The sequence below is a fragment of the Ornithorhynchus anatinus genome, chromosome 21 (assembly GCF_004115215.2).
Source record: "Ornithorhynchus anatinus isolate Pmale09 chromosome 21, mOrnAna1.pri.v4, whole genome shotgun sequence".
NCBI classification, from domain to species: domain Eukaryota; kingdom Metazoa; phylum Chordata; class Mammalia; order Monotremata; family Ornithorhynchidae; genus Ornithorhynchus; species Ornithorhynchus anatinus.
The window spans coordinates 2,895,015-2,921,566 of NC_041748.1; the positions used below are offsets into that span (position 1 = coordinate 2,895,015).

General features: G+C 61.5%; 1 protein-coding gene across 1 annotated transcript in view; it reads left to right on the top strand.

The window, feature by feature from the left end:
* LOC114806187 (cadherin-22-like) overlaps nucleotides 1-20,803 on the top strand; it is a 43,249-nt gene extending 22,446 nt beyond the window's left edge. Inside the window, exons 11-16 of the mRNA XM_029049576.2 lie at nucleotides 1,197-1,497; nucleotides 4,891-5,027; nucleotides 12,555-12,676; nucleotides 14,870-14,987; nucleotides 16,419-16,685; nucleotides 18,377-20,803. Of these exons, the coding sequence (XP_028905409.1) occupies nucleotides 1,197-1,497; nucleotides 4,891-5,027; nucleotides 12,555-12,676; nucleotides 14,870-14,987; nucleotides 16,419-16,685; nucleotides 18,377-18,924 (1,493 nt within the window). The 3' untranslated portion in view covers nucleotides 18,925-20,803. The remainder of the gene's footprint in view (nucleotides 1-1,196; nucleotides 1,498-4,890; nucleotides 5,028-12,554; nucleotides 12,677-14,869; nucleotides 14,988-16,418; nucleotides 16,686-18,376) is intronic.
* The last annotated feature ends 5,749 nt before the right edge of the window (nucleotides 20,804-26,552 follow it).

A 26,552-nucleotide genomic window follows, 5' to 3' on the forward strand; every position in this document is an offset into this window, starting at 1 on the left:
GGACGGAGGCTGGCGCCGGGGGGGAGGCAGGGAGGCCGGCGACGGGGGAGGGAGGCTGGAGGATGGGTGGCGGGGTTCGGGGGAGAGAGGCCGGCGGGCGGGCGGAGGCTGGGGATAAGGAGGGAGGGAGGCTGGAGGGTGGGTGGAGGCCAGTGACAAGGGGGGAGGCAGGGAGGTTGGCAGATGGGCGGAGGCTGGCGACAGGGTCGGGGGAGGGAGACCGGAGGACGGGTGGAGGCCGGTGACAAGGGGGGAGGGGAGGAGGCTGGTGACCAGGAGGGAGGCCGGAGGGGGTTGGAGGCCGGCGGAGGCCGGAAGGAGAAACCGGCCCCCTTTCCCCGCCCTACCGGGACAGCGGCCGGTGTTGTCCACCGATCGCGGCTACTTATTGAGCGCTCGCCGCGTGCCGCGCCCTCTCGGGAGAGTCCGGTCCAGCAGTGTCGCAGCCGACCCCGGCATTTACTGAATGCCCCCGGCGAGCCGAGCACTGTACTGAGCGCTCGGGGGAGTCTGCCACGGTACTGCGGGTGGATGTGATCGCCGCCCTCGGGGAGTTTGCCGGCTCCCGGATAGGCGGGGAGGTCGTCTGTGGGCAGTGACAGAGAGATTTCCCAGCTCCTCCCCCACCCCCGGCCACCGGTCAGTCCCGCCCCTCGCCCCCACCCCCGGCCACCGGTCAGTCCCGCCCTTCCCCTCCACCCCCGGCCACCGGTCAGTCCCGCCCCTCGCCCCCACCCCCGGCCACCGATCAGTCCCGCCCCTCTCCCCCACCCCCAGCCACCGGACAGTCCTCCCCCTCTCCCCCACCCCCAGCCACCGGTCAGTCCCGCCCCTCCCCTCCCCTCCACCTCCAGCCACCGGTCAGTCCAGTTCTATCCCCCACTCCGACCACCGGTCGGTCCCTCCCCTCCTTCATCCCCGGCCGCCGGTCAGTCCAGCTCTTCCCCCCACCCCGGATACCGGTCAGCCCAGCTCCTCCCCTGTTCCGACGGGACCGTCCCGCCCCTGCCCACCACCTCCGGCCACCGGCCGGTCCGGGTCTATCCCCGGCTCCGGCCACGGGTCGGTGCCGCCTCCTCCCCCCACCCCGGCCACCGGTCGGTCCAGTCCCTCTCCCACCACAGGCGCCGCTCGGTCCAGCTCTTCCCTCCCCTCGGGCCACCGGTCGGTCCAGCCCCCTCTCCCGCCCCGGGCAGCGGTCGGTCCCGCCCCGGCCGCCGGTGAGTCCAGCCGCGGCCCCCTCGTGCCCCCGCAGCCCCTGGACTTCGAGGCTCAGGCGTCGCACACGCTGCTGCTGGAGGCGGCCAATAAGTACCTGGACCCCCGGTTCTCGGGGCGGGACCAGGCGGTGGTGCGGGTGACGGTCACCGACGTGGACGAGCCCCCCGAGTTCCGGCCTCCGGGCGGCCCGCTGGAGGTGGCCGAGGACGCCCGCGTGGGCTCCCTGGTGGCCACCGTCACCGCCCTCGACCCCGACGCCACCAACAGCCCCATACGGTGAGAGCGGGAGCCCGGCCGCCCGCCGCCGGCCGCTGCGCGGACCCGCCCCATCCTCCTCCTCCTCCTCCTCCTCCTCCTCCTCCAGCTCCATCTTCCCTCCTTCTCTTCCTCCTCCTCCAGCTCCATCTTCCCTCCTCCTCTTCCTCCTCCTCTAGCTCCATCTTCCCTCCTCCTCCTCCTCCTCTTCCTCCTTCTCTCCCTGTATGTTCATCCTTCCTCCTCCTCTTCCTCCTCCTCTCCCTCTATCTCCATCTTCCCTCTTCCTCCTCCTCCTCATATTCCTCCCCCGTCCCTGTATCTCCATCTTCCCCCCCCTCCTCTTCCTCCTTCTCTCCCTGTAACTTCATCTTCCCTCCTCCTCCTCTTCCTCTTTCTCTCCCTATATGTCCATCATTCCTCCTCCTCTTCCTCCTCCTTTCCCTGTATCTCCATCTTCCCTCCTCCTTCTCTTCCTCCTCCTCTCCCTGTATCTCCGTCTTCCCTCCTCCTCCTCCTCCTGTTCCTCCTCTCCCTGTATCTCCGTCTTCCCTCCTCCTCCTCCTCTCCCTGTATCTCCATCTTCCCTCCTCCTCCTCCTCCTCCTCTGCTCCTTCTCTCCCTATATCTCCGTCTTCCCTCTGCCCTCTTCCTGCCCCTCCTCCTCTCCCTGACTCTCCATCTTCCCCGCTTCTCCTCCTCCTCCTCCTCCTCCCCCTCCTCCTCTCCCTTTATTTCTGTCTTCCCTCTGCCCTCTTCCTGCTCCTCCTCCTCCTCCTTTCCCTGTATCTCCATCTTCACTCCTCCTCCTCCTCCTCTCCCTGTATCTCCATCTTCCCTCCTCCTCCTCCTCTGCTCCTTCTCTCCCTATATCTCCGTCTTCCCTCTGCCCTCTTCCTGCCCCTCCTCCTCTCCCTGTCTCTCCATCTTCTCCCCTTCTCCTCCTCCTCCTCTCCCTTTATCTCCGTCTTCCTTCCTCCTCCTCTCCCTATAACTCCGTCTTCCCTCCTCCTCCTCTTCCTGTATCTCCGTTTTCCTTCCTCCTCCTCTCCTTTTATCTGCGACTTCCGTCTGCCCTCTTCCTCCTCCCCCTCCTCTTCCAGTATGTTCATCTTCCCTCCTCCTCCTCCGTCTCCTCTCCCTGTATGTCCCTCTTCCCTCCTCCTCCTCCTTCTCTCCTTCAGTATCTTCCCTCTGCTCTCTTCTTGTTCCTCCTCTTCCTCTTCCTGTATCTCCATCTTCCTTCCATCTCCTCCTCCTCTCCTTATATGCCCATCTTCCCTTCTCCTCTTCCTCCTCCTCCTCCTCCTTTATCTGTGTCTTCTGTCTGCCCTCCTCCTCCTCCTCCTCCTATTCCTCTTCCTCCTCTCCCCGTGTCTCCATCTTCCCTCCTCCTCCTCTTCTCCCTTTATCTCCATCCCTCCTCCTCCTCCTCCTATTCCTCCTCCTCCCCCTGTATTTCCGTCTTCAATCTGCCCTCTTCCTGCTCCTCCTCCTCTCCCTGTATCTCCCTCTGCCCTCCTCCTCTTCCCCCTTCTCTTCCTCCTTCTTCTCCTCCTCCTCCTCTCCCTTTATCTCCATCTTCCCTCCGCCCTCTTCCTGCTCCTCCTCCTCTCTTTCTATCTCGGTCTTCCCTCCTCCTCTTCCTCCTCCTCCCCCTGTATCTCCGTCTTCCCTCCTCCCCCTCCTCTTCCTCCTCTCCCTGTATCTCCATCTTCCCTCTTCCTCCTCCCCCTCCTCTTCCTCCTCTCCCTGTATCTCCATCTTCCCTCTTCCTCCTCCCCCTCCTCCTCCTCTCCCTGTATCTCCATCTTCCCTCCTCCTCCCCTCCTCCTCCTTCTCTCCTTGTATCTCCTTCTTCCCTCCGTCCTCTTTCTGCTCTTCCTCCTCCTCTCCCTGTATCTCCGTCTTCCCTCCTCCTCCTCTTCCTCCTTCTCTTCTTCCTTCTCCTCTTCCTCTTCCTCGCCCTGTATCTCTGTCTTCCCTCCTCCCCCTCCCCTTCCTCCTCTCTCTGTATCTCCATCTTCCCTCTTCCTCCTCCTCTTCCTCCTCCTCTCCTTGTATCTCCGTCTTCCCTCCGTCCTCTTCCTGCTCTTCCTCCTCTCCCTGTTTCTCCGTCTTCCCTCCTCTTCCTCTTCCTCTTCCCCCGTATCTCCGTCTTCCCTCCTGCCCTCCTCCTCTTCCTTCTCTCCTTGTATCTCCGTCTTCCCTCCTCCTCTTCCTCTTCCTTCTCCTCTTCTCCCTGTGACACAGGCCTCATCCCATCATCCCGTCGCCCGCCTCTCCTTTCCCACGGTGGCTAGCTGTTCCCTCCTGTTGCCGATTGGGTGTTTTCTGGCTCGGAGAGGAGGGCGGTGGGGGCGGCCAGATGAAAAGATTCTTCAGGGCGGTAGCTGAGGGGCAGCGTGGCTTAGCGGAAAGAGCCCGGACCCGGGAGTCAGGAGGACCTGGGTTCTAATTCCAGCTCAGCCACTTGCCCGCTGGGCGACCTGGAGCACGTCACGCCTCCGGGCCTCAGTTCCCTCGTCTGGAAAAGGGGGATTCAATCCCCGCCCTCCCTCCAATTTAGACGGCGAGCCCCGTGTCAGATTCAGTTATTCGTTCATTCTTATTTATTGAGCGCTTACTGCGTGCAGACCACTTTACTGAGCACCCGGGGGATTATCATTATTATTATTATTGTTGTTATCATTATCGAGCGCCGTTTCCGATTCGCGGCGACTCTAGGGACGCATTTTCTCCAGAACGTCCCGTCTTCTGCCGAGAGCCCCACGTGGGACAAGATGACCCCGTATCCCCCCCCCAGCGCTTGGAACAGTGCTCTGCGCCCGGCGAGCGCCGAACAAACACCATCGTCGCTGTGATTATTATGATCCGCAATCCTTCCAACGGTTCTTCGGTGACCGTCGTTAGGGCCTCTGTCCATCAGGCTGCCGTTTTCCCTGGATTTTTCCTAGCCTTCGTGTCTCCTCCAGCGAATAATGATAATGACGATGGCATCTGTTAAGCGCTTACTATGTGCCGAGCACCGTTCTAAGCGCTGAGCCCTCGTCCGAAACAGGCTCAGCTAAATCATTTGGCCTCCCCAGGACCGCTTTGGCTAATTTGCTCCAAAATCCATGTTTCTTTAATCCCGTAAACGGATCCGTTCCCACGGGTTCCAATCCCGCCTCCACCACGTATCAGCTGTGCGACTCCGGGCGGGTCACTTCCCTCCTCTGGGCCTCGGTGACCTCATCTGGAAAATGGGGGATAAAGACCGTGAGCCCCCCGTGGGACGACCCGATGACCTCGTGTCGCCCCCGGGCGCGTCGAGCGGCGCTCGGCACGTGGCGAGCGCTTATCGAATGCCGTCGTTCTCCTCCTCCTTCTTCTCTCTGCCACGGACGCCCGGTGCCGCCGCCGGCCCCGCAGGTACGCCATCGACCCGGCTTCGGACTCGGAGCGGATTTTCGACATCGACGCCTACACGGGAGCCGTGGTGACGGGGAAGGGGCTGGACAGGGAGACGGCCGGCTGGTACAACATCACCGTCCTGGCCATGGAGGCAGGTGAGCCGGACGCCGGGGCGGCGGGCCACGGAAACTGGCCTTCCAAACCCCCGGCTCGCTCCCGGGCCGGACGGTGACCTGATGGACTCTCCCGGCCGTAGCGGCGGGAGGAGCGGGAAGCGGTTAGTACAGTGCTCGGCACGCAGCGAGCCCTCCGTAAGTGCCATTGAATGAACGAACGAACGAACGGTAGCCAAAGCAAGAGGAGGAGAGATGGTAGCTGTACCAGGAGTGATATTAGCGGTAATAATAATAATAATAATAATAGTATCTGACCGTGCCAAGCACTGTTCTAATCGCTGGGATGGATACGGGTCATCGGGTTGTCCCACGAGGGGCTCCCGCTTTTAGTCCCCATTTTACAGAGGAGGGAACCGAGGCCCAGAGAAGTGAAGCGACTCACCCGAGGTCACCCGGCAGTAAATCGGCAGATCCGGGATTAGAACCCAGGACCTCCGACCCCGGGCCCCGGGCTCTTTCCGCTAGGCCGCGCCGCTGGTGGCCCCTCCCCGGGCTCGCCGGACCCTGACCGCTCGTCTGCTCTGCGACCTTGTGCGAGTCACTTCGCTTCCCCGAGCCTCAGCTACCTCTGCCGGGTGACCTTGGGTAGGTCATTTTATTTCTCTGGGCCTCGGTTCCCTCATCTGTAAAATGGGGATTACGACTATGAGCCCCCTGTGGGACAGGGACCGCATCCAACCTGATTCGCTTGTATCTCCTCCGGCGCTCAGTACAGTGCCGGGCACATAGCAAGCGCTTGACAGATACCATTAAAAAAAGAAAAAATGGGGGGGGGGGATATTTCCACGCAGCCAGAGGCGATTCAAGGAGGAACGAGAGTAAACGCTGGTGTTTCCCTGAGCAGAGCTCTGACCACCGTGTCCGAACCCCCAGCTCCCTCAGCTCCCCCAGCTCTCCGAGCTCTCCAATTTCCCTCAGCTCCCCCAGTTTCCCTAGCACCCCAGCTCCCCCTCTCCGAGCTCCCCCAGCTTCCCCAGCTCCCCGAGCTCCCCCAATTTCCCCGGCTCCCCCAACTCTCCAAGCTCCCCCAGCTCCCTGAGCTCCCTCAGCTCCCTGGTTTCACCCAGTTCCCCCAACTCCCCCAGCCTCCCCAAGTTCCCCAGCTTGCCCAAGTTCCCCAACTCTCCGAGATCCTCAGCTTCCCCCAACTCCCCCAGCTCCCAAGCCCCATCAGCTCCCCCAGCTCCCCGACCTCCCCCAACTCCCCAACTCCCTCAGCTCCCTGAGCTTCCCCAGCTCCCTCAGCTCTCCCAGTTTGCCCAGCTCCCCAAGCCCACCCAGCTATCCCAGTTTCCCTAGCTCCCCAACTCCCCTAGCTTCTCCAGCTCTTCCTACTCCCCCAGCTTCCCCAAGTTCCCCGAGTTCCCCAACTCTCCAAGCTCCTCAGCTTCCCCCAACTCCCCCAGCTCCCGAGGTCCCTCAGCTCCCCCAACTTCCTCAGTTCCCTGAGCTTCCCCAGCTTCCCCAGCTCCTCCAGCTTCCCCAACTCTCCAAGCTCCCCCAGCTCCCTCAACTCCCCCAGCTCCCTCAGCTTCCCCAACTCCCCAAGCTCCCCCAGCTTCCCCAGTTTCTCCAGCTTCCCCAACTCTCCAAGCTCCTCAGCTTCCCCAGCTTCCCTAACTTCCCCACCTCTCCAAGCTCCCCCAGCTCCCCCAGCTCCCTCAGCTTCCCCAACTCCCCAAGCTCCCCCAGCTTGCCCAGTTTCTCCAGCTTCCCCAACTCTCCAAGCTCCTCAGCTTCCCCAGTTTCCCTAACTTCCCCACCTCTCCAAGCTCCTCAGCTTCCCCCAATTCCCTCAGCTCCCCGAGCTTCCCCAATTACCCAAGCTTCCCCAGCTTCCCCAACTCTCCAAGCTCCTCAGCTTCCCCCAACTCCCCCAGCTCCCCGAGCTTCCCCAGCTCCCCAAGCACCCCCACCTTCCCCAAGTTCCCCAACTCTCCAAGCTCCTCCGCTTCCCCCAACTCCCCCAGCTCACCGAGTTCTCCCAGACCCCCCAGTTCCCCCAGCTTCCCCAGTTTCCTCAACTCCGCCAGCTCCCTGACCTCCCCCAACTTCCCTCAACTCCCCCAGCTTCCCAGCTCCTTCTCAGCTCCCCCAACTTTCCCAGCTCCCTGAGCTTCCCCAGCTCCCCCGGCTCCCCCAGCTCCCCCCAGCTTCCCTAGTTCCCCAAACTCTCCAAGCTCCCCCGGCTCCCCCCAGCTCCCCGAGCTCCCCCAGCTCCCTCAGCTCCCCCAGCTTCTCCAGCTCCCCGAGCTTTCCCAGCTCCCCCAACTCCCCCAGCTCCCCCCGCTCTCCGAGCTCCCCTCCGTCAGCATCTCCTGACTCACAGGCCGCGCCGGCCCAGTCCGGGCACGCTTCCCACTGACATTATCTTCAGCGTTTTGTAACCATGAAATATTAATGACCGATCCTGAATTTAAAGCACAATCTCCGTCAAACTCCTCTGGTGGAAAGGGCAGCGGAGAAGAGAAGAGGGGCTTCCCGGGCGACAGCGGGAATGGGGGAGGAGGGCGTAGTGAACGCCGCCAGGGGGTGGAGGGCTGAGGGCTGGGGGGGCTTCAGGTTAGAGGACGAAAATGTGAGGGGCAATTTTACCACCCCCGGACAACGCTGCTCATGCCTAAGAAGGAGAAAAAGAAGAATTGCGATATTTGTTAAGCGCTAACTATAATAATTATCAGTAATAATAGTTACGGTACTCGTTAAGTGCTTACTATGTGCCAAGCACTCGGGTAGATACAAACCAATCCCACACAGTCCCCTTCCCACCTGGGGCTCACGCTCTTAATCCCCATTTTCCAGATGAGGTAACTGAGGCCCAGAGAAGCGAAGGGATTTGCCCGAGGTCACACAGCAGACGGGTGGAGGAGGCGGAATTAGAACCCAGAGCCTTCTGACTCCCAGGCCCGGGCTCTAGCCGCTAAGCCACACCGCTTTTCTGTGGGCTACGTGCTTCTGGATGGGATAAGCACTGAATTAAGCACTGGGGAACGTAAAGGATGAGCGGGTCGGACCCGGTCCCTGCCCCATACGGGATTTACAGTCTAAGGGGGAGGAAGAACGGGGACTGAATCCCCATTTTACGAAGGAGGAAACTGAAGCCCGGAGAAGTGAAGTGACTGGCCCAAGGTCATTCATTCATGCACTCATTCATGCAATCGTATTTACTGAGCGCTCACCGTGGGCAGAGCACTGTACTAAACGCTTAGTAGAAAGTACAATCGGGCAACAGAGAGAGACAATCCCCGCCCACCACGGGATCACGGTCTAGCAGCGGGGGAGACGGGCGTCGAAACAAGTCGACAGGCATCGGTAGAAATAGAATTGGAGATAGATATATATACCCGCCGGAACAAGTAAAGAGGCAGTCATATAAATAAATAGAATTATAGACATGTTACATGTAGACATATGTGCTGTGGGGTGGGGGGAGAGCAAAGGGGGAGAGTCGGGGCGATGGGAGGGAGCTGAGGAAAAGGGGGGCTCGGTGTGGGAAGGCCTCCAGGAGGAGGTGAGCTCTCAGTAGGGCTTCGAAGGGGGGAAGAGAGCGAGTTTGAGGTCCTCTGATTCCCAGGCCCAGAAGAAGAGGACTTAAAAGTGTCCAAAATAATAATAATGTTGGTATTTGTTAAGCGCTTACTACGTGCAGAGCACTGTTCTAAGCGCTGGGGGAGATACAGGGTCATCAAGTTGCCCCACAGTGAATCCCCATTTGACAGATGAGGTCGCTGAGGCCCAGAGAAGTGACCCGCCCACAGTGACCCAGCTGACGAGTGGCGGAGGTGGGATTCGAACTCGTGACTTCTGACTCCCAAGCCTGGGCTTTTTCCACTGAGCCACGCTGCCTCTCTAAAAAGAGAGCTCCCCGTCTTCCCACCCGAACCCCGTCCTGCCCCCGACTTCGCCGTCCTTCCCGTCTCACCGGGCCGCGACCCCGGCCTTCCCCTCGACTCCCCTCTCTCATTCCACCCACACGGTCGATCCGTCACCGGATCCCGTCGGTTCGGCCTCTTACAACTTTGCTACGATCCGCCCTCTCCTCTCCATCCGAACCGCTCCCCCGTTAATCCAACCGCTGGTCCTCCCCCGGTCGGACGACCGCCCCGGACTCCTCGCCGACCTCCCGGCCTCTCCGGGTCGGAATCCGCTCGGCCACCGGCGTCGTTTTTCTACATCCGGGCCGCGTTTCCCCCCTCCTCGGGACCCTCCGGCGGTCGCCCGTCCCCCTCGGACGGAAACCGGTCAGGGTCCGTGAAGCCCTCGGTCCGCTCGCCCCCTCCCGCCTCACCTCGCCGATCGTCTACTACAGCCGTAGAGGGTAGAGCCCGGGCCTGGGAGTCAGCAGGTCGTGGGTTCTAATCCCGCCTCCGCCGCTCCTCCGCTGTGTGAGTCTGGGCCAGTCGCTTCACCTCTCTGGGCCTCAGTGACCTCGTCTGGAAAATGGGGATGAAGACGGTGAGCCCCAAGGGGGACCGCCCCCCGTATCAAGCCCAGCGCTTAGAACAGGGCTTCGCACATAGTAGGCGCCTAACGAACACCAACCTCATTATAGAGGTAGTCAGGCTTCGGTAGAACGGAAGGCTGAATCGATAGCTGAGAGAGAGAGAAAGCGGGAGGAAGATTTTTACAGGGAGGAGGGGCGGCCTAGCGCATAGAGCCCGGGTCGGGGAGTCAGAAGGTCACGGGTTCTAATCCCGGCTCCGCCGCTTGTCTGCCGGGTGACCTCGGGCCGGTCGCTTCCCTTCTCTGGGCCTCAGCGGCCTCATCTGCCAAATGGGGATGGAGACTGTGAGCCCCCATGGGGGACGGGGACCGTGTCCACCCCGATTTACTCGCCTCCTTCCCAGCGCCCAATACAGTGCCTGGAACATAGTAAGCGCTTGACAATTACCACAGTTATTATTATTATCAGGTCCCACTCCCAGTCCCAATAGGAGAAGCGGCGTGAGAGAATAGAGAAGCTGCGTGGCTTAGTGGAAAGAGGCCGGGCTGGGGAGTCGAAGGACCTGGGTTCTAATGCCGGCTCCGCCGCTCGTCTGCTGCGTGACCTTGGGCGAGCCGCTTCGCTTCTCTGGGCCTCAGTTCCCTCCTCTGTAAAACGGGGATGAAGACCGGGAGCCCCACGGGGAACAACCCGATAACGTCGCGTCTCCCCCGGCGCTTAGAACGGCGCTTGGCAGATAGTGAGCGCTTAACAAACACCGTCGTCATTATTATCCGGAGGGAGAACGGGATTAAATCTCCGTTCTACAGATGGGGAGACAGAGGCACAGAGAGGCCAAGCGACTGGCCCAAGGTCACACAGCTAGACCACGTTCTCTCCCCCGGGTCACGACGAGGATGCCGGTCCCGGGGGGAGGTGATCATTCCCAAATTCGTTCATTCAGTCGTGTTAAGTGCTTTTACTGTGTGCAGAGCACTGTACCGAGCGTTTGGAAAAGGCAATAGGGCACATAGAGACAGATTCATTCAATCGTATTTACTGAGCGCCTACTGTGTGCAGAGCACTGTACCGAGCGTTTGGAAAGTGCAATAGGGTGCATAAAGAGAGACAGATGCATTCAATCGTATTTACTGAGCACCTACTGTGTGCGGAACACTATACCGACCGTTTGGAAAGTGCAATAGGGCGCATAAAGAGAGACAGATTCATTCGATCGTATTTACTGAGCGCCTACTGTGTGCAGAGCACCGTTCCGAACGCTTGGAAAGTACCGTACGGCACATAGAGAGAGAGAGAGAAACGTGAGCAGCCCCTCCGACCACCACGGTTTCTCGGCCTCCCTCCTTGTCGGCCGCTCAGATTGATGGCGTGTGGGCCCGGGGAGGAAACGGGAGAGGACGGCGTGTTTAATTTTCATTTAGAGAGCCGGTTAGGAAGAGCGGTCTCCGCTCGGCTCGCGGCTGTCAATCACGCTTCCTCAAGGCCGCCGTCAATTAGGTTAAAAATATTGAACGTAATTCTGCCTGACACAACATATTGCAGCCGCTGCAAAATATCATTTATTTTAGAAGAAGAAATAATTAAACTAATTTGCACGTCAGTCAGCCGAGAAGCGGGGTGGGGGGTGGGGGGGTTACGGGCTTGGGGTGGGGGGTGGACCCCGGATCCCACCCTGGGCTTGGTCAAGGGGTTGGTGGGGCGGAGGTGAGTCTCCTCCCTCTTCTTCCTTCTCCTCCTCCTCCTCTTCCTCCTCTTTTTCTTCTTTCTCCTCCTCCTCTCTCCTTCCTCCCCCTCCTTTTCCTTATCCTTCTATTCCTCCTCCTCCTCATTTTCCTCTCTCCTCCTCCTCCTCCTATCACTTCTCCTTCTCTCTCCTCCCTCCTCCTCTTCTTCCCCTTCTCTTCCTTCCCCGTCCCTCCTCCTCCTCTCTCTTCCCTTCTCCTCTTCCTCTCCTTCCCTCCTCATCCTCATCTCCCCTTCCTCCTCCTCCCCCTCCTTTTCCTCCTCCTCCCCTCCTCTTCTTTCACCTCCTCCTCTTCCCCTTTTTCCTCTTTCTCATCCTCCTCCTCCTCCTCTTCCCCTTCATTCATCCTCCTCTCCTCTCCCTCCTCTTCCTCCTCCTCCTCCCCCTCCTCCTCCTCTCTCTTCCCTCTTCCTCTTCTCCTTTCTCTTCCTCCCCATCTCTCCTACTCCTCCTCTCTCCTTCTACCTCCTCTCCCCTCCCTCTTCCTCTCTTCTCCCCCTCCTTCCTCCTCTTCTTCCTCCTCCTCTCCTCCCTCCTCCTCCTCTCTCCTCCTCTTCCCCTTCCTTCATCCTCCCCTCCCCACCTCCTCTTCCTCCTCCTCTCCCTCCTTCCTCCTCCTCCTCCCTCTTCCTCGTCTTCCCCCTTCTCTTCCTCCCAGTCTCTCCTCCTCCTCCTCTCTCCTTCCTCCTCCTCTCCCTTCCCTCCTCCTTTCTTCTCCCCCTCCTTCTTCCTCTTCTTCCTCCTCCTCTCCCTCCTTCCTCCTCCTCCCTCTTCCTCGTCTTCCCCCTTCTCTTCCTCCCAGTCTCTCCTCCTCCTCCTCTCTCCTTCCTCCTCCTCTCCCTTCCCTCCTCCTTTCTTCTCCCCCTCCTTCTTCCTCTTCTTCCTCCTCCTCTCCCTCCTTCCTCCTCCTCCCTCTTCCTCGTCTTCCCCCTTCTCTTCCTCCCAGTCTCTCCTCCTCCTCCTCTCTCCTTCCTCCTCCTCTCCCTTCCCTCCTCCTTTCTTCTCCCCCTCCTTCTTCCTCTTCTTCCTCCTCCTCTCCCCTCCCTCCTCCTCTTCTTCCTCCTCCTCCCACTCCATCTCGTCCTCCTCCTCTCTTCTCCCTCCCGCTCCATCTCCCCGTCCTCCTCTTCCTTCCCCTGCCCTTCCTCCCTCAGACCTCCCCGGGTCCCGCTCATCCCACCCCATCTCGGTCCCCACAGGCCCCGGGGGCCCTGGAGCGGCCTCAGCTGGGGACAGGGTCGGGGATGGTGGGGGCGGGGGCGGGGGTCTCGGCGACTGGCGGGTCCCCTCCCCTGACCTCTGACCCTCCGGCCTTCAGACAACCACGCGCAGATTTCCCGGGCCGTGCTCAGGATCCAGATCCTAGACGTGAACGACAACCCGCCCGAGCTGACCGCCCCGTTCGAGGTGGCCGTGTGCGAGGACGCCCAGCCCGGACAGGTACTGACCCCTGCCCCCCCGGTCCGCCCGGGCTGACCGCTCCATTCGAGTTTACCCAGCCCAGTCAGGTCCTGACCCTTGACCCCCGAACCCCTGACCCCTGACCCCTGACCCACCCTAGTTGACCGCCCCGTTCGAGGTGGCCTTGCGCGGGGACGCCCAGACCGGACGGATGCTGACCCCTGACCCTCGACCCTCCCGCACGGGCCCAGACCATCGCAGGCAGCCGGAGAGCTCCCGAGTACCCGCTGTGGGCGAGCCCCTGTACTGGCCCTCGGGAAGCTTCCACTCTAACCATCTACTAGTCGTTCTGCTACTTACCCAACTCCCACTGGGTGTGGGACATTGTAGTGAGCGCTGGGGAAAGGACGACTAAAGTCTGTCTCCCCCAAAGACCGTCAACTCGCTGCAGGCAGGGAACGTGTCTACCACCTCGGTCGTATCGGACTCTCCCAACGCTCAGTACAGCGTTCTGCACGCAGTAAGCGCTCGATAAATACCGGCGATTGATCACAAGACAGAGAAGGGACACTTGCCCTACCCACATGGAGCTTCCTTTCTGACGGGCTAAGTAGGCATCGAGGGATCCGTCGAGGGCTGGGCGCTGTACTGAGCGGCGGAGAAAAGACAAGATGCAGAGAAGGCCCCGTTCCTGCCTACAAGAGGCTTCCACTCTATTGCTAGGTAGTATTTACTGAGCGTTTACCATGTGCAGACCACTGTACTGGGCGCTTGGGAGAGTCCGATAAAATGATACGACGCTCCCCGCCCGCAACGAGCTGGTAGTCTAGAGGGGGGAAACAGACGTGAGTGGAAATAAATAAACGACCCGTGTGGGCAGGTGCGGTGTGGGCCGAGATGAATAAAGGGAGCAAATCAGGTGACACAGAAAGGAGTTGAAGAAAAAGAAAATAGGCCTTAGAAGAGTCAAAATAAATAAGGTGGGCGTGTATCCGTAAGTTTGCGGTACTGTTTTTATCATCAAGGGGTATTTATTGAGCGCTTTCATTCGATCGTTCAGTTGCATTTATTGAGCTCTTGCTGGGTGCAGAGCACCGCGCTAAGCATCTGGGATTCGGCAATCGAGACGATCCCTGCCCACAACGGGCTCACGGACGTCAAAACAAGTCGACGGGCATCAATAGCGTCGATAGAAATTAATAAAATTAGAGAGATAGGTACACGTCAGAAGAAGTAAAGAGACATTAATATAAATAAATAGAATTACAGATGGGTCCGTATAGCTACAAGTGCTGTGGGACGGGGGCGAAGAGCAAAGGGAGCCGGTCGGGGCGACGGGGTGGGATTTATTGAGAGCTTTCATTCATCCATTCGATCGCATTTATTGAGCGCTCGCTGCGTGCCGAGGACTGCGCTAAGCATTTGGAAAGTAGAATTCGGCAGTAGAGACAATCCCTGCCCACAGCCGGGTTAGAAGATGGGGTAACTGAGAACGCTTTCTATGCGGAGCGCTGCACTGAGCACTGAGTGTTCGTTCACTCCTTCGAGTGTGTCTCTGGAGCGCTTACTGTCTGCCGAACACTGGACTGAGCGCTTGGGAGAGTCCAGTAGAAGCAGAACGGCTTAGTGGATAGAGCCCGGGCCTCGGAGTCGGAAGAGCAGGGGATCTGATCCCGGCTCCTCCACTTAATAATAATAATAATAATGATGTTGGTATTTGTTAAGCGCTTACTATGTGCAGAGCACTGTTCTAAGCGCTGGGGGAGATACGGGGATACACTTGTCCGCTGTGTGACCCTGGGCAAGTCGTTTGACTTCTCTGCGCCTCAGTCCCCTCTTCTGCAAAAGCCCGTGAGCCCCTCGCGGGACAACCTGATGCCCTCGTATCTCCCCCGGCGCTTAGAACGGGGCTTGGCACATAGTAAGCGCTTAATAAATGCCATTATTATTATTATTATTATTATAAGCACTTAAAAAATTCCACCATGATGATGATTATTAAGAAATAGGTACATTCCCTGCCCATAAGGAGGTGCCAGTCCAGCGGGGGCGGTTTCCCTACCCCGTCAGGTTCTCTCGGTCCCCCGACGGTGCTTGGCAAGTGCCATCGTTATCATCTCCCCCGCCGCCCCGCCACCGAGTCCCCAGAATTCAGGCCGGGGACCCCGGAGCGCTCAGTAAATCCGACCGACCGCACGGACGGATGAATGACCACCCCCTCCCCGCCCTCAGCTCATCCAGACCATCAGCGTGGTGGACCGAGACGAACCCCAGGGCGGCCACCAGTTCTATTTCCGGCTGGTGCCCGAGACCGGCCACGACGCCGACTTCTCTCTACTGGACATCAAGGGTGAGTGTCCTCGACGCCTCCCCCGCCCCGGGCCCGTCCGGGCCCCCGGCTCGAGGTCACGATGGTGACGGGTCGAGGTGAGCGTTGGGAAGGTCACGTTTGTTCAGCGTCCTGCCCCGACCCCTCATCCGGAAAATGGGGATTCAATCCCTTTTCTCCCTCCGATCCGGACTGGGTCCAACCGGATTAGCTTGTATCTACCCCAGCGCTTAGTACAGTGGTCGGTTCTTCGATCAATCAATCAATCGGATTTATCGAGTCCAGAGCACTGGACTAAGCGGTTGGGAGAGGGCACTCTAACGATAAACAGACACATTCCCGACGGCGGCAAGCTTTTAGGCGGGGAGACAGGTATTGATAAGAATAAATAAATCACGTAGGTGGACGTGAGCGGCGGGGGGCCGGGAGGGGGGATGCAGGAAGGGAGCGAGTCGGGGCGACGCAGAAGGGAGTGGGAGAAGAGGAAAGGGGACGCGCAGTCGGGGAAGGCCTCTTGGAGGAGGCGGGCCTTCCGTAAGGCTTCGAAGCGGAGGAAGAGTCACTGTGCGTGGGATCAGAGGCGGGACATGGGCGAGGGGTCGGCGGTGAGACGGGCGAGACGGAGGCCCGGGGAGAAGGTGGGCATTAGAGGAGCGGAGCGTGCGGGCCGGGCCGGAGTAGACGATCGGCGAGGCCCGGTCGGAGGGGGCGAGGGGACGGACGGAGTCAGTAAGGCCGAGGTCGGATAACGTTTCCGGGAGAAGGGGGCTGTCCACGGCGAGCAAGGCGGCCGGGAGGCCCGGGGGATTCGGATGGAGTCGAGACCGTCGGATTTGGCTAGAAGGAGGAGGCCGGTGGCCTTCGAGGGGGCGGTTTCTGCGGGGCGAAGGGGACGGGGGCCAGATGGGAGGGGGTCCGGGAGGGAATTGGAGGAGAGAAAGTGGAGTCGGCGGGTGGAGACGACTCACCCAAGGATTTTGGAGAGGAAAGGTCGGGGGGAGACAACCGGAGGGAGCCGGGGCGGGGTCCAGAGAGTGGGGTGGGGGAGACGGGGGCCTGTTTGAAAGCAGCGGGGAAGAAGCCACCGGAGAGCCAACGGTCGAAGATGGCGGCCGGGGAGGAAAGAAGGGAGGGAGGGCAGCGTTTGGATGAGGTCCCAAGGACGGGGGTCGACGAGCCGGTGGAGGGGGGGTATTTTGAGAGAAGGCGGGAGATCTCCTCCAGAGACACCGTCGGGAGAGATGGAGGAGGGAGGGAAGATTTGAGGAAGAACCCGCCCGCTGGTTTCGATTTTCTCAAACGAAAGAGGCGGCCCGGTCATCGGGGCAAGGGATGGGGGGTCCGAGGAGGGAGTCAAACGTCCGGAACAGCCGGGGAGGGCGACGGGAGCGGGGGCCAGAGGGCGGAGGCGGGCCGAGGTGGGCCGGGATGACGGCGGCCTTCCCTCGGCAGACAACACGGCGGCCCTGCACACGCGGCGGACGGGATACAGCCGGGGGGCCGGGGGCGTCTTCCTGCTGCCCGTCCTGGTGTCGGACGGCGGCCGGCCGGCCCTCAGCTCCACGGGCACCCTCACCGTCCGCGTCTGCCTCTGCGACCGGGCGGGCCGCGTCCACTCCTGCAACGCCACCGCCGACCACCCCGCCCGCCACCGGACCCCCGCCCGCCTCGGGCCCGGGGCCCTCAGCGCCCTCTTGGTCGCCCTCCTCATCCTCACCGGTGAGTGGCCGTCCCCTCCCCCGGCCCCCGCCGGGCCCCGCCGGTCATCGCCCTCCTCGTCCTCAAGCAGCGCGGCTCGGTGGTGAGAGGCCGGCCTTGGGAGTCGGAGGTCGTGGGTTCTAATCCCCGCCCCGCCCCTGGTCGGCCGGGTGACCCCGGGCCAGTCACTCGCCTTCTCTGGGCCTCAGTGACCTCATCTGGAAAAAGGGGGTGAAGACCGCGAGCCCCTCGTGGGACAGCCTCGTTACCGCGCGTCTCCCCCAGGGCTTAGAACGGTGCTCGGCACATAGTGAGCGCTTAACGGACGCCCTCGTCGTCGCCATTATTATTATTATTATCCTCACCGGCGAGTGTCCGAACTGTCGTCTAAGCCCTTGGGGGAGTCCAGTAGAGCAACAGACAGACATTTCTGCCCACAACGAGCTCATCAGGCCTCTGCCCCTCCGTCCCCACCCCCGATCCTTCCTTCCCGGAGAGGCGGCTTAGCCTAAGAACAGCACTTGGCACGTAGTAAGTACTTACTGAGCGCTTCCTGTGTGCCGAGCACTGTATCAAACGCTTGGAGGTGCCACTCTTTTCACCGCGATGATTATTAATGGAAAGAGCGAGGGACCCGGGGGTCGGGAGACCCGGGTTCTAAGCCCGGCTCCGTCCCCGGCCCGCTGGGCGACCCGGGGCAGGTCGCTTCACCCCTCCGGGCCTCCGCGTGTTTCCGTGCGTGTGAAACGAGGACTGAGATCCCCGTTCTCCCTCCGGCTCTGAGCGCGAGCCCCCTGTGGGACGGGGACCGGGTGCCATCCGGCTGCGGGGTCTCTAGCCCAGTGCTCAGCGCGTAGTAAGTGCTTCCCAATCCGTGGCATTTATCGAGCGCTCACTGCGTGCAGAGCGCTGTCCTAAGCCGCTACCAAGGAGAGGGAAGACGCACGGAGAAGCAGCGTGGCTCAGTGGAGAGAGCCCGGGCTTGGGAGGCGGAGGTCATGGGTTCAAATCCCGGCTCGGCCGCTTGTCAGCTGGGTGACTTTGGGCAAGTCGCTTCACTTCCTCTGGGCCTCAGGGCGTCATCTGGAAAGTGGGGATGAAGACCGTGAGCCCGTGTGGGACAACCTGATCGCCTCGCATCCTCTCCAGCGCTTAGAACAGTGCTTCGCACATAGTAAGCGCTTAAGAAGTGCCATCATTATTACTGTGCCCCTCTAGGAGTTTACGACCAATAGCCATATTTCCGTGCAGAGCGGAAAGAGCCCGGGCTCGGGAGGTCGTGGGTTCCTGCTCGTCGGCTGGGCGACCCTGGGCCGGTCACCTGGCTTCTCTGGGCCTCGGTTCCCTCCTCTGGAAAATGGGGATGGAGACCGGGAGCTCCACGGGGGACCACCCGATGAGCTCGTATCCCCCCCCCCCCCCAGCGCTTAGAACGGTGCTCGGGCACGTAGTGGGCGCTTCACAAATACCATCTTTATTTTAATGGACCGATCGGAGGTATCTACGGGCGCTGACCGTATGCGACCGCTGGTCTTTCCCGAGCGCTTCCCGGGTGCAGAGCGCTAGTGCCGACCGCCCGGGAGAGTCCAACCCAAAAGGTCGGTGAGGGCCGAGGAAGGTCGCGGCCTAGCCGGAGGCCGGCGGCCGGCGGCCGGCTGGGGACCCCTCCGCCCCCCCCCCCGTGACCTCCGGTCTCTCCTTGGGCCCTCCAGTGTTCGCCCTGCTGATCCTGACCCTGAAGCGGCACCACAAGGGCCCCCGCGGGCCGGACGAGGACGAGGACACGCGGGACAACGTCATCAAGTACAACGACGAGGGCGGCGGGGAGCAGGACACCCAGGCCTACGACATGACGGCCCTCCGCGGCCTCTACGAGCCGGGGGCCGCGGGCGGGGAGGGGGTCCCGGAGGGGCTCCCGGGGGTCCTGGCCCTCCTCCCGCGGGGGCGGCCGCCCAGCCCCGAGCCGGACTTCGGCCTGTTCCGGGACCTGCTGAGCCGCAAGGTGGCCCTGGCGGATTCGGATCCCTGGGTCCCGCCTTACGACGCGCTGCGGACCTACGACGAAGAGGGGGGGGCTTCTCCCGCCGCCACGCTCAGCCCGCTGCCCAGCCCCTCCTCGGCCTCCGACCCCGACCCCGACCCCGACCTCCCCTTCGCCTTCCTGGACGCCTGGGGCCCACGGTTCCGCCCCCTGGCCGCCTTATACGCGGGTCTTCCCCCCGGGGAGGACTTCCAGGGGGACGGGGGCCAGGAGTCCTAGCCGTCCGACCCCCCTCCGGGGAGGGGATGCTGCGTCGAGGGGCGCCGGGACCCCCAACCGCCCACCTTCCCTGGAAGTGGGGACCCCCCGCCCTCCGGATGGGGGTGGGTGGGCGCCGGCTGAGCTGCGGGAAAGGCCGCACCTGGGCGGGAGGGAGGTGCGACGCCGAGGGTCTCTGCGGGGTCTCTGAGGCACTCTGCGAGTCTCTTCGGGTCCTTGTAGGTCTCCACGAGTCTCTGAGATTCTCTGGGGGTCTCTGCGGGTCTCTGTGGTCCCTGGGAGTCTTTGCGGGTCTCTACAAGTCTCTGTGAGTCTCTGTGGTTCTCTGTGAGTCCCTGCGGGTCTCTGTGGGCCTCTACGAGTTTCTGTGCGTCTCTATGGGTCTCTGAGAGTCTCTGGGGGTCTCTGCGAGTCTCTATGGGTCCCTGGGAGTCTCTGCGGGTCTCTGCGGGCCTCTACGAGTTCCTGTGGGTCTCTGTGAGTCTCTGAGAGTCTCTGTGAGTCTCTGCAGGTCTCCGCGAGTCTCGGTGAGTCTCTATGGGCCTCTGTGGGTCTCTGTGAGTCTCTACGGGTCCCTGGGAGTCTCTGCGGGTCTCTACGAGTCTCTGTGAGTCTCTATGGGTCTCTGTGAGTCTCTGAGGGTCTCTCCGGGTCCCTGGGAGTCTCTGCGGGGCTCTGCGGGGCTCCATGGGGCTCTGCGGGTCCCTGTGGTGGATCTCTGTGAGTCTCCGTGGGTCTCGGCAAGTCTCTGCGGGTCTCTACGAGTCTCTGTGAGTCTCTATGGGTCTCCGGCGGTCTCTGCGAGTCGCTGGGGGTCCCTGTAAGTCTCTGCGGGTCTCTGTGAGTCTCTGTGGGTCTCTGCGGGTCCCCGGGAGTCTCTGTGAGTCTCTGAGGATCTCGGTGGGGTCTCTGCGGGTCCCTGGGAGTCTCTACGGGCCTCTGTGGGTCTCTGTGGATCTCTGAGGGTCCCTGTGAGTTTCTGCAGATCTCTGCGGGTCCTTGGGAGTCTCTATGGGGTCCCCGAGGGTCCCTGTGAGTCTCTGCGGATCTCTGGGGGGGGGTCTCTGGGGTGGGGGGAGGGTCGCCCCATGAGGTGGATGAGGTCTGCCTTTTTGGGGGTCGGCAGAAGGAGAGGGTGAGTCTCAGCCCACCGCCCCCTCCTCCACCTGGGACCCCTCACCTCCTCCTCCTCGCAGAGTCTACACTGTCAAATAAGCCATTTTGGAGCGCCCCCCACCCCCCACCCACCCCCCCAATCCCCCCTTCGCCCCTCGCAGTCTACACCGTCAGGGAGGGAGCCCTGTGAACACCACCACCAGCAGGCCCAGGTGAAGGAGGGAACGAGTCTGTCTTGGCAGTGTAGACTAGGATCCCCCCAACCCCACCCCCACCCCAAACCCCCCGGGGCATGGAGGAAAAGTGAGTTGGGGTCGTAATCCTGACACCTTTCTCAGGGGCCTGTCTAGGAAACCAGGGTTGGGGGGGGATTTGAAGGGAAGGGGTGTGTTTGGGGGGGCAGCTGTCAGGGTCTTCGGGGTGTTGGGAGGGTCTGGAGGATGGGGAGTGGGAGAGACACAGAGGGGAGTCCGAGCAGGTGGGGGGAAGGGGCGTCATCCTGCAGTGTAGACACTTCCACATCCATGTGGGTGTGGGGGGGAGTCTGATTCTTGGGCCCCCAATCTCCCCCAGGTTCCTGGGAGGGTCTCATCTACCTGCAGCCCCTCTTCCTGGGGGGGCAAAAGGGGGTTCGGACCCGGTCCCCCCCCCCAGGACCCTTCGCCTTGTTGCCATGGCAACCGCCGGAGTTCCGGTCTCCCCTCCCCCGAAGATGCTCCACTTTTCGGACCCCCCCCCCCCCGCCCTCCCAGTCCACCTGCCTTTTATTATCCAGACCCTCCCCGCCAAAACCCCCACCCCCATCCCCATCCCCCCGCCCCGAGACCCCTGTTACCCAGCAACCGGACTTATTGAGCTCCTCCTGGGTGCGGAGCACTGTACTGAGCGCTGGGGAGAGCCCGGTACGTCTCTTCAAATCCTACATTACGAAGGGTTGCTTCCACGTCGCGTCGGTCTCCCCTTCTAGACTGGAAGCTCCTTAGGGGCAGGGAGCGTGTCTGCTGATTCGGTTGTACTGGACTCTCCCCAGCGCTTAGAACAGTGCTGTGCACATAGTGAGCGCTCAATAAATGCCATTGGTTGATTGATTGGTCGAAGGCACGATCCCTGGCCTCAAGGAGGGGACAGGCCACCTCTTGTCCTCTCCTTCTTCCCCATCTTCGGCCCGCTCCTCTTCCTCCTCTTCTTCCTTCTCCTCCTTCTTCTCTTCTTCCTCCACCTTCTCTTCCTTCTCCTTCTCTTCTTCCTCCTCCTCCTCTTCCTCCTCCTCCACCTTCTCTTCCTTCTCCTTCTCTTCTTCCTCCTCCTCCTCTTCTTCCTCCACCTTCTCTTCCTTCTCCTCCTTCTCTTCTTCCTCCTCCTCTTCCTCCTCCTCCACCTTCTCTTCCTTCTCCTCCTCCTCCTCTTCTTCCTCCTCCTCCACCTTCTCTTCCTTCTCCTCCTCCTCCTCTTCTTCCTCCTCCTCTTCCTCCTCCTCCACATTCTCTTCCCTCTCCTCCTCCTCCTTCTCTTCTTCCTCCTCCTCCTCTTCCTCCACCTTCGCTTCCTTCTCCTCCTCCTCCTCTTCTTCTTCCTCCTCTTCCTCCTCCACCTTCGCTTCCTTCTCCTCCTCCTTCTCTTCTTCTTCCTCCTCCTCCTCTTCCTCCTCCTTCACCTTCTCTTCCTCCTCCTCCTCTTCCTCCTCCACCTTCTCTTCTTTCTCCTCCTCTTCCTTCTCCTCCTCTTCCTTCTCCTCCTTCTTCTTCCCCTCTTCCTCCCCCTCTTCTTCCTCTTCCTCCTCTTCCTCCTCCACCTTCTCTTCTTTCTCCTCTTCGTCCTCCTTCTCCTCCTCCTTCTTCTCCTCTTCTTCTTCCTCCTCTTCCTCCTCCACCTTCTCTTCTTTCTCCTCTTCCTCCTCCTTCTCCTCTTCCTTCTCCTTCTTCTTCTTCCCTTCCTTCTCCTCCTCCTCTTCCTCCTTCTCCTCCTCTTTCTTCTCCTCCTCCCCTCCCCTTTTCCTTGTCCTTCTCCCAACCTACCTCCTCCTCCTCCTTGTCCTCCTCCTTTTCCTTGTCCATCTCTCCTCCCCCCTCCCTCCTCCCTCCCCTTCCAGCCTGATTAACCTCTTGTTTGCCGGTCAGGAGCCTTCCGCTCCTCGGGGCCCCGGGGGATGGGAGGGCGGGGGGCGATTGCGGGGAGGAGAGGGGAGGAAGGTCTGCCCTTCTCCGGGGACACCCCCCTCCAACACGCACACACAAGAACCCCACCTTCCTCTGCTCCCCTCCCCCCCCAACTCCTCGTCCTCCGGTTCCGCTGGGCCACTGTAGGATGGTTTAGCACAGTGCACGCGCGGGCACACTCATTGCGCCCACACTGCGCGTGCACACACACACACACACACACACACACACACACACACTGCGCACACACTCCCACTCCATGCCCTCCCCCCCCCCAGCCGCCGTCAGAGCCCAGAATCCCGGGAACGCCGCAAATCCCCGGGAAACCCTGGGGAGATCTGTGGGAAATCCGGGGGAAACCCAGAGAAAAATCCAGGGGAAATCCGGGGGAAAAGCAAGGGGAAACTTGGGGAGAAGAGGCGGGGGGATCTTGGGGGAAGTCGGGGGGGGGGGAATCTGGGGAAAATGGAGGGGGAAATGCGGGGGAGACCCGGGGTAAATCCTTGGAAAGTCCAGGGCAGATCTGGGAGTCGATCCTGGGGAAACTTGGGGGAAAATGCTGGGAAATCCGGGGGAGATCCGGGGGGGAATCTGGGGAAACCTTGCGGGAAATCTGGAGGAACCCCGGGAAATCCAGGGAAAATCCGGGAGAAATCCAGGGGGAAATCCGGGGAAAACCCCGGGAAAAATCTGGAGGAAGCCGGGGGAAATCCAAGGAAAATCCGGGGGGAGGCCGGGGATAATCTGGAGGAAACCCGGGGGGATGCCCAGGGAAAAGCTGGAGGACACTCGGGGGAGAACGGCGGGGGAATCCAGGGAAAATCCGGGGACAATCTGGAGGAAAGCCGGGGGAGAACGGGGGGAGGGGAGGGGGAATCAAGGGAGAAGCCGGGGAAAATACGAGGGAAACCCAGGGAAAATCTGGAGGAAATTCGGGGGAAACCCGGAGGAAACCTCTGGGGGACGGGCCCCGCCCTTCGAGCGGGCCTGTCAATCACTAGCCTCGCCCCCTTATGGCCCCGCCCTCGCTATTGGCCCCGCCCCCGTCATTGACCCCGCCCCCTTCCCCCCCGCCTTGCTCGTCGCCCCATTGGCTCCGCCCCTATGGTCCCGCCCCTTTCTGGCCACGCCCCCTCATCTGGCCACGCCCACACCCTCCTCCCTCGCCCTCCTCACCGCCCCCCATTGGTCCCGTCCCTTCTGACCCCGCCCCCTTTCTGGTCCCGCCCCCGCCCATGGCCACGCCCCCACCAGGTGGCCACGCCCCTTTCGGGCCCCGCCCACCTCCTCCTCCCTGGCCCTCCTCACCGGCCCCACCCCATCATCCTCCCCATCCCCGTCTCCTTTGGGGCTCCCGGTCTCCATCCCCATTTTCCAGAGGAGATAACTGAGGCCCGGAGAGGTGAGGCGACCGGCCCAAGGTCACCCGGCAGACGCGCGGCGGAGCCGGGATTAGAACCCCGCTCCCCCCGACCCCCGGGCCCCAGCCGCTAGGCCACGCTGCGTCTACACTGTGCTGGGCACTGTACTAAACGCCGGGGTGGATCCGAGCAGACAGGGTTGGACACGGTCCAGGTTCCACGCGGGGCCTACCCTCTCCAACCCCGTTTTCCAGAGGAGGCGACCGAGGCCCGGAGAAGCGAGGCGACCGGCGGACGAGCGGCGGAGCGGGGATAATAATAATAATAATAATAATGTTGGTATCTGTTAAGCGCTCACTATGTGCAGAGCACCGTTCTAAGCGCTGGGGTAGACACAGGGGAATCGGGTCGTCCCACGTGGGGCTCACGGTCTTCATCCCCATTTTACAGATGAGGGAACTGAGGCCCAGAGAAGTGAAGTGACTCGCCCACAGTCACACGGCCGACAAGTGGCAGAGCTGGGATTCGAACTCATGAGCCCCGACTCCAAAGCCCGGGCTCTTTCCACTGGAACCCGCCTCCTCCCCAGCCTCTGGGCCGGGTCGCGAGTTCCGGAGAACCCCGGGCGGAACCTCTCGAGAGGCGAGAGTCCCGGGGGGTGGCGGGGGAGGCCACGGCCTGGTGGAAAATTTTCCCGGGAAGGGAGATGGAGAGTGATTTATCCCACGTATTTCCCTCTCTCGTGCCCCCCGCCCCCCCCCCGCCCCGGCCAGGAGGGGCCGGGGGGGGGGCGTCTCGCTGACTCAGCAGCCGGTCCCCCCCTCGAAGGCGACGCCATAAATACGGACTTATTAAGTGTGCATTACGGCGAGTCGGGCTTGGAGAAATGAGAACGGGGGGCGACGTAAACCTGAAGTATTTATGCCCCTACCTAGGGCCACTTTAAGCTATTTATTTTCACCAAGAAATTAAATTAGATAGTTTGATGGCTTTCAGTGTAATTACGGAGGAAATTTACATGGGCCGTTTATAGACAGAGGAGAGGGGAAGGGAAAGGGGGCGGAGGGGAGAGGAGGGAGAGTGGAAGAATCGCCGGCCCGGGAGCGGGGAGGATCTGGGTTCTAATCCTCGGCCCGCCGGGCGACCCGGGGCGAGTCGCCTCACTTCGCTGGGCCTCGGTTGCCCCATCTGCCGACTGGGGATGCGACGCCCGCTCTCCCTCCTACTTAGACTGAGGGCCCCGGGGCGGGCAGGGACTCGTTAGCTCGGATCTGTCTCAGTGTCTGACACGGGGTTAGCGCTAACGAAGATCTCATCGGTTATTAAATAAATAAAATAAATTGTGGTATTTGTTAAGCGCTTACTATGGGCAAAGCGCTGTTCTAAGCGCTGGGGGATTCAAGGCGATCGGGCTGTCCCACGTGGGGCTCACGGTTTTTTAATCCCCATTTGGCAGAGGAGGTCACTGAGGCACAGAGAAGTTAAGTGACCTGCGCAAGGTCACACGGCTGACTAGCGGCGGAGCCGGGATGAGAACCCGTGACCTCTGACTCCCAAGCCCGCGCTCTTTCCACTGAGCCGCGCTGCTTCTCTTAGGGAAAGGAAAGGGGGGGAGAGGATGGAGGAAGGGAGGGAGACCCATCTCCGCCACTCGTCTCCCGTGTGACCTTGGGTACGGCCCTTGACTTCCCTGGGCCTCGGCGACCTCCTCCGGAAAATGGGGACGGAGACCTTGAGCCCCACGTGGGCTGTGTCCAACCCGATCGGGTTGGACCCACCCCGGCGTTCGGTACAGTTCCCGGCACAGGGAAGAGGAGGGAGGCGGGCGGTGGAGCGGGGTGGCCTAGTGGGTGGAGCCGGGGGGTCAGAAGGAGCTGGGTTCTCGTCCCGGCTCCGCCCCTCGTCTGCTGCGTGACCTTGGGATGGTCACTTCACTTCTCGACGCCTCCATCTGGAAAAAATGGGGCTGAAGACTGGGAGCCCCGCGGGGGATCCAAGGTGATTAGCTCATATCCAACCCAGTGCTTGGTACAGTGCCTGGCACTTAGTAAGCGCTTAGCAGATATCATTTTAAAAAGGGAGGGGAAGGGAGAGAGTGGAAGGAGGAGGGGAGAGGAGGAGGGAGGACGATTAGATGGGCGCTCCTGGGTTGGTGGGTCTTGAGGTCGCCCCCTGCCCCCGCCTTTTGGGGGGGGAGGGGTCCCCCATTCCCCCTCAGCCTCCCCCAGGACCAGCCTCGCCCCCCGGACCCCTTCCGCCCCCCGACTAACGTCGGAGACCGCCTGATAACGGTAATAATCATCGTGGTGTTCGTTAAGCACTCTCCATGCGCCAGCCACCGTACTGAACTCTGGGTGGATCCAAGCCCACCGGGTGGGACATTTTACAAGGGAGGGAACCGAGGCCCAGAGAAGCGAAGCGACCGGCCCAGGGTCACACAGCAGACAAGCGGCGGAGCCGGGATTAGAACCCACGTCCTCTGCCTCCCGAGCCCGGGCTCAGGCCGGGCTGCTAATCCGATCGTTTCCCTCATCCCACCGGGGGCTCACCGGGGAAGGGGGAGGGAGAGCGGGTGTTTGGATGAGAGCAGGACTTGGGTTCTAATCCCGACTCCTCCCCTTGTCGGCTGTGTGACCTCGGGCAAGTCGCTTCGCTCCTCTGGGCCTCGGTTTCCTCATCTGCCGGATGGAGATTCCCACGCCTGGTCTCCCTCCCCGTTAGGCTGTGATCTGGTTTGTACCCACCCCGGGGTTTAGCGCAGTGCTGGGCACATAGTAAGTGCTTAAGAAATACCACAATCAGCAGCACGGAGCAGCGGCTGGAGCCCGGGCCCGGGAGTCAGAAGGTCATGGGTTCTAATCCCGCCCCCGCCCCTTGTCGGCCGCGTGACCCCGGGCAGGTCGCTTCACTTCTCCGGGCCTCGGTTCCCTCCTCTGGAAAATGGGGGTGGAGACGGGGAGCCCCGCGGCGGACGGGGACCGGGCCCGACCCGATT